We start from the raw sequence: 6,870 nt of genomic DNA, 5'->3' as shown, positions 1-6,870 counted from the left end.
TTGACCAGTCTGGATAAAGAACTTGCTTCTGGCCTTCACATGGTAGCTGCGGTGGAATATCGTCCGGATAAAGATGAAAACACTTCTGATCGAATACTTATTTCAATAGGAAATAAATCAACAGAAATTCCTCTAATTGGGTATGTAATCTTCATAGTTCCTGCTGACACTTTGAATACTCTTTAAATAAAAGTGAGGGTCAATGTAATATTCTGTATTTTTTTATGACATAGTTTCCTTACAGTTGAACTGAAGGGACACATTTTTAGAAAATTGTAGTGTTTGTAAGAAATGAAACCTCATTCTCTGTTATTTTTATTATAATAACATTCAACAATTGAATATATTAATAATTGGATTTTTGCAAACATATTCACATTTTAATTTAATTTTAAAGTATTGTCGGGTTCACTTCGGTAAATTTTACATTAGGCAAATGTTTGGTGTCAAAAAAATCAAAATGCTATTCTTCTGAGACTGGTTGAAAAATATGGATGGATATGAGTATAACAAAGAACTAAGTGACTGACTTGGAGATTAACTTTGTTACAAATTATTGATTTGACCAGGATAAATGATGATTCATTTGTTGTTTTTATTTTATTTTATTTTGTTTTGTTTTATTTTATTTCTGTCTCCAGGCTGGTGTGCAGTGGCACAATCTTGGCTTACTGCAACCTCCGCCTCCCGGGCATTTGTTGTTTTTTAAAATCAAAAGTATATTTCTGTTCGTTGTAAATTTACCTATCAAAGTTAGTGTTAAAATTTAAAATGTTTCTTTATTTATATCCGTATATGTATGATTCTCCTTGTTTTCCCTAGCAAAATGGGATTTCCATAGGTGTTGTTCTTTTGCCTCTATTTAGCTACCACCTACAGAGTTAATCTGGAATATTTTCTGCTGATTACATGATATAAGACACATACCTTTTAAAAAATTCCCTTTTATTCAGGCTGGATGCGGTGGCTCATGCCTGTAATCCTAGCACCTAGCACTTGGGGAGGCCAAGGCAGGCAGATGGCTTGAGCTCAGGAGTTGGAGACCAGCCTGGGCAACATGGTGAAACCCCACCTCTACAAAAATTATTAAAAAAAAAAAAATAGCTGGGAGTGGTGACACATGCCTGTAGTCTCAGCTACTTGTGGGGCTGAGGCAAGAGGATCACTTGAACCCAAGAGGTCGAGGCTACAGTGAGCCGAGATCATGAGACTGCACTCCAGGCTGGGTGACAAAGTGAGACCCTGTCTCAGGAAAAAAAAAATCCTTTCTTTTTCATTTCTATAAACTAGATGTAGATCCTCAATTATTTTGTTTCTTTGTGTTGTCGAGAGGTTCTGATTTAGCACATCATCCCATTTTGCATAGGAATCAAACAGTTGACACGTGGTAGGAAAAAAACAAGCTATTAACCCAGTATAAATATTTAATTTGCATTTTGCAATTTAAGTAGGGCTGTTTTTGATGCATTCTGCACTTTGACATATCTATGACTGGCACTCAAATTTGCTTGTTTGTGCTACGTTTGGAGAGTCAGGTTGAAGATGCCTCTGTCCTTGAAAACAGATTTTTTTTCTTGTTTCCAGAGTATACACCCTCTGTCATCAGAAGTCCATTTCTTACCACAGTTGCAATATAAGGAGAGCACTGCCCCTCTTTTGGTGTGATGGACAGGGTTGAAGGAAGGGTGTGTGTGTGTGCATTCTACACATTTTTTATCACCTGTGTAGATTCTTGTATCCACCATCAGAGTCAAGATAGTGAACAGTTCCAACACCACAAGAAAATCCCTCCTGGCTTTCTTACAACTATCTCTACTTCCCTTCTGCCTCACACCCATGATCCCTGAACTGTGGATACTGATAATCTTCTATTTCTAAAATTTTTTGTTGTCACAAATATATTACATACATTGAATCACACACTATGCAGTCTTCTGTTTTCTTCTTGCAGCACAATTTTTTGCAGCAAAATATTGCAGGAGATTCAACCAAGTTATTGAATGTATCAATATTTTGTTCCTTTTTATTGCTGAGTAGTATTCCATGATAAATATATCACAATTTGTTTAACCATTGACCTGTTGAAGAACAAAGGGACAGATTCAAGTTTTTAGCTATCACAAATAAGCTGCTTTAATATTCTTGTACAAGTTTTATGTGAGCATAAGTTTTTATTTTTTCTGGGATAAATGCTCATGAGTGTAATTATAGGGTCATATGGTAATTATATGTTTTGTTTAATAGAAAATCTTAAATTGCTTTTCAGACTGCCTGTACCATTTTACATTTCAAAGAGTGATACATGAGTAATCTACTTTTATGATATCTTTGCCAATATTTTTGCTTTCATCACTATTTAAAAATTTTAGCTATTTTGATAGATATGTAATGAATCTCTCCATAGTTTTAGTTTGCATTTCCCTGATGACTAATGATGTTGACAACATATTTTCAGGTGCTTCTTTGCCATCTGAGTACCCTCTCTAGTGAAATCTCTGTTAATGTGTTTTTCTCATTTACTAATTACATTGCTCTTTATTATTGAGTTTTGCAATTTCTTTGTATATTCCTGATACAAGCCTTTTGATGGTTATGTGGTTTGCAAATATGTTCTCCTAGTTTGATGTTTGACTTTTCGTCCTTTTAACAGGGTATCTTGTAGAACAGAAGAGTTTTTTTTTTTTTTTTTTGAGACAGAGTCTTGCTCTGTCACCAGGCTGGAGTACAGTGGCACAATCTTGGCTCACTGCAACCTCCGCCTCCTGGTTTCAAGCGATTTTTCTGCCTCAGACTCCTGAGTAGCTGGGACCACAGGCATGTGCCACCACGCCCGGCCTATTTTTTTATATTTTTAGTAGAGACGAAGTTTCACCGTGTTGGCCAGGATGGTCTTGATCTCTTGACCTCGTGATCCGTCCGCCTTGGCCTCCCAAAGTGCTGTGATTACAGGCGTGAGCCAACAAAAGAGTTTTTTTTAAAACTGTTCAATGATGTCCAGCTTATCAATTTTCCTTTAAATGGTACTGCTTTTAGTGTTAGGTCTAAGAACTCTTTGCCTAACCCTTGATCATAATGGTTGAAATTTTTCTCCTATTTTTAACTTTTAAGTTTTATATTTAAGTTTATGGTATATTTTGAGTTAATTTTTGTATGAAATGTGGTTTACATTGAGGTTCTAATTATTGCCTATATGTGTTCAATTGCCCTGACCAAATTGATTGAAAAAAGCTATTTTCCTCCATTGTATTGTGTACCCTTTAAAATAATCAGTTCAATATAATCTGCATTGGTCTATTTCTGTGTTCTGCATTGTTTCCCATTCATCCACGTATCAATACGTTTGCCAACATCATGCTACCCTAATTACCTTGACTATATAGTAATCCTTAATATCATGTAGAGTAATTCCTCTTATGTTATTCTTATGTCACCATTAGTTTAGCTATCAAAATATCTCTATCTTTCCATATAAGTTTTAGAATAATCTTTCTTTCTGAGTCTGTAAAAAAAAGAAAGAAAGAAAAAGAAAGAAAGAAAGAAAACCAAAAATCTTGCTGGAATTTTGAGAATAATTGAGCTTAGCTTATAGATCAATTTGAGGAAAATTAACATCTTTACTATGGTAAGTCTCTAAAATATGAATGTGCTATGTCTTTCCATTTATTTAGGTCTTCTTTGATTTCTTTTATCAGCATTTTGTAATTTTCAGCACAGAGATTCTCTACATGTGTTGTTAAGTGTATAACTATTTCATTTTCTTTGGAGCGATTGCAAATGATATTGTGTTTTAAATTATATTCCTTGTTGCTATATACAGAGAAGTGATTGATTTTTGTTTGTTGACATTGTATCCTCTGACCTTGCTGAACTCCCTTTTTAGGAGGTTTTTTGTATGCTTTTTTAGATTCCTTGCCATCTTATATGTAGATAATCATGTTATTTGGAGACAGGGATAGTTTGTGTGTTTTTTCCCATTCCAAAATATATGCTTTTTACTTTTTAGTCTTGCTTTATTTCCATGGCTAGAGCTTTCAGTACTATGTTGAGTAGAGTGGTGAATCTGGGTTTGGCGGCTCACATCTGTAATCCCAGCACTTCAGGAGGCCAAGGCAGGCAGATCACTTGAGGCCAAGAGTTCAAGACCAGCCTGGCCAACATGGTGAAACCCAGTCACTACTAAAAATACAAAAATTAGCTGGGTGTGGCAGCTCACACCTGTAATCTCAGCTACTTGGGAGGCTGAGACATGAGAATCACCTGAGCCTGGGAGGCGGCAGTTGCAGTGAACTGAAATCATGCCAATGCACATCAGCCTGGGCAACAGTGAGACTCTGTCTCAAAGAAAAAAAAAAAGAAAAAGAAAAGGAAAGCAGTGAAACATCCTTTTCTTTCTTCCAATATTAGGGGAATCATTCAGTCTTTCACCATTAGGTATGATTTTAGCTGTCAGTATTTTTTGATGGCCTTTATCAAGTTGAAGTAATTCCCATCTATTCTAAATTGCTAAGAGTTTTCTTTTAGAAAGGAGTGTTAAATTTTGTCAGATGCATTTTCTGTATGAATTTACATGATCATATTTTGTTTCCATAACTTATTGATATAGTGGATTACATTGATTAATTTCTTAATGTTGAATCAGTCTTGCCCTTGTATACTAAAATAAATCCCTTTTAGTCATCATGTATCATTCTTTTTATATATTCTGAAATTTGATTTGCTCATGTTTTATTAAGGATTATTGTGTCCCAGTTTATTGGTGATATTGGCTTATAGTTTGACTGATTGATTGACTGATCGGTTTGTTTTTTCTGTATTGTCATTGCATGGTTTTGCTATCAGGGTAGTATCATCTTCACAAAATGAATTTGGAAATGCTCCCTCTTCTATATTCTAGAAGAGCTTCTTTAATATTAATGGCAATTATTTAAATGGTATAATTCTCTAGTGGAACTGTCTGGACTGTAGAATTTTCTTTCAGAATGTTTTAAATTATGAATTTAGTTTTTTGATGCTTATAGAGCTGTTCATACTGGCTGTGTTATTATGTTGGTTGAGTTATTGTAGTTTCTAATTTCCATGGAATTCTTCCAATTCTAAGTTGTCAAATTTATGATTGTAAAGTTGTTAGAAATTTGTTCTTATTATTTTTAAATAACTGCAGCATCTGTAGTGATATCCTGTTTTTTCATTTCTGATGTCAAACATGTGTGTATCTTGTTCTTTTTTAAAATATTGCTAGTGGTTTATCAACTTCATTGATTTTTTTCAAAGAACCAGCTTTCTATCATTGACTTTCCTATCATTTTATTTTAAATTCCACTGATTGCTGCTCTCTATTATTTCTTTTCTTCTGCTTGATTAGAATTAATATTCTCATTCTAGTTTTTGAGATTGGAAATTAGATAATGAATTAGAGACAATTTGTCATTTCTAATGTAAGCACATAATATTATATATGACCCTCAGCACTGCTTTAGCTGTGTCCTACAAATTTTTATATGTTGTATTTTTATTTGGACTCAGTTCTATGTATTCAAAAAAATGTTTTTTTTTTGAGATGGAGTTTTGCTCTTGCTACCCAGACTGGAGTGCAATGGCCTGATCTCTGCTCACCGCAACCTCTGCCTCCTGGGTTCAAGCAATTCTCCTGCTTCAGCCTCCTGAGTAGCTGGGACTACAGGCATGCGCCACCATGCCCAGCTAATTTTTGTATTTTTAGTAGAGACGGGGTTTCACCATGTTGACCAGGATGGTCTCGATCTCTTGACCTCGTGATCCATCCGCCTCAACCTCCCAATCAAATATTTTTTAGAAAACTTTTTCTTTGACTCCTTGATTATAAGTGTGTTAATTTCCACAGGTTTATTTTGGACCTATTTATGATCATTATTCTTTTCTGGTAGATTGATCCTTTTATTATGTATAATATCCCTCTTTGTGCATGGTGATTTTCTTGCACTGAAACCTCTATTAGATATTAATGTAGCTTTTTGCACTTTTTTTCTAAGTAAAATTTACATAACTATGTTTTTTTTCCTATTCATTTACTTTCACCCTACTATGGCCTTGAATTTAAACTGAGTTTCTTCTAAGCAGCAGCATATAGTTGGGCAGTGGTTCCCTTCCCCATATTTTTAACCCCTGTGTTTTGATTGTTGTGTCTAGACTATTTATATTGAAGTTAATTTGTATATGCTGTAATGTGTCTGCTTATTTTTTGTTTTTTCATTGTTCTTTTTGTTTCTCATACTTCTGTGTCTCATTTTTTGCATTCCTTTAGGTTAATTGAAGGTTATTTTATGATTGCATCTTGGTTTATTTTTACCGTTTTGTATGTATCTCTTTGCATAGTTATTGTAGTGGTTTCTCTAGGTATTTCAATATACATACGTGATATAATATGCTAGTAGTATAAACATTTTGTCACTATGTTAAAGTTTTTTTTATTTTACTTTAAGTTCTGGGATACATACATTTTGTCACTTTAAGTGAAGTGTAGAAGCTTCATTTCCATTTGAGTCTTTTTTTCTTTTCCTACTTTTAAATATTATTGCCTTGAGTATCTAAGGGTTTATGATTCTTGTTTTCATCATCAAATATGATTTATAAAACTTATAAGAAAAAATATAGCCGAATGTATGTAGCTAGTCTTTTGCTATTTCCATTCCCCCTCCGCCTTGCCCTTCCTTCCTCCCTTTCTCCCTTCCCTCCTTTCTCTTTTTTGAGGCAGGGTCTTGCTCTGTTGCCCAGGTTGGAGTTCAGTGGTTTCACCATGGCTCACTGCAATCTCAACCTTCTGGGCTCAAGCAGTCCTCCCACCTCAGCCCCCCAAGTTGCTTGGACTACAAGCATATGCCACTAAGCCTGGCT

At 34.6% G+C, this 6,870-nt stretch overlaps 1 protein-coding gene across 1 annotated transcript in view; it reads left to right on the top strand.

Annotated features, from left to right (window-relative positions):
• The window catches only part of LOC119473473 (cilia- and flagella-associated protein 47-like), a 73,316-nt gene that overhangs the window by 12,602 nt on the left and 53,844 nt on the right, over positions 1-6,870 (top strand). Inside the window, exon 2 of the mRNA XM_037743993.1 lies at positions 1-140. This exon is cut by the window's left edge and continues 12 nt beyond it. Within this exon, the coding sequence (XP_037599921.1) occupies positions 1-140 (140 nt within the window). The remainder of the gene's footprint in view (positions 141-6,870) is intronic.

Source organism: Cebus imitator, unplaced genomic scaffold (assembly GCF_001604975.1).
Source record: "Cebus imitator isolate Cc_AM_T3 unplaced genomic scaffold, Cebus_imitator-1.0 Scaffold161, whole genome shotgun sequence".
In the NCBI taxonomy this organism is placed as follows: domain Eukaryota; kingdom Metazoa; phylum Chordata; class Mammalia; order Primates; family Cebidae; genus Cebus; species Cebus imitator.
This window is presented reverse-complemented; position numbering and strand designations above follow the sequence as displayed.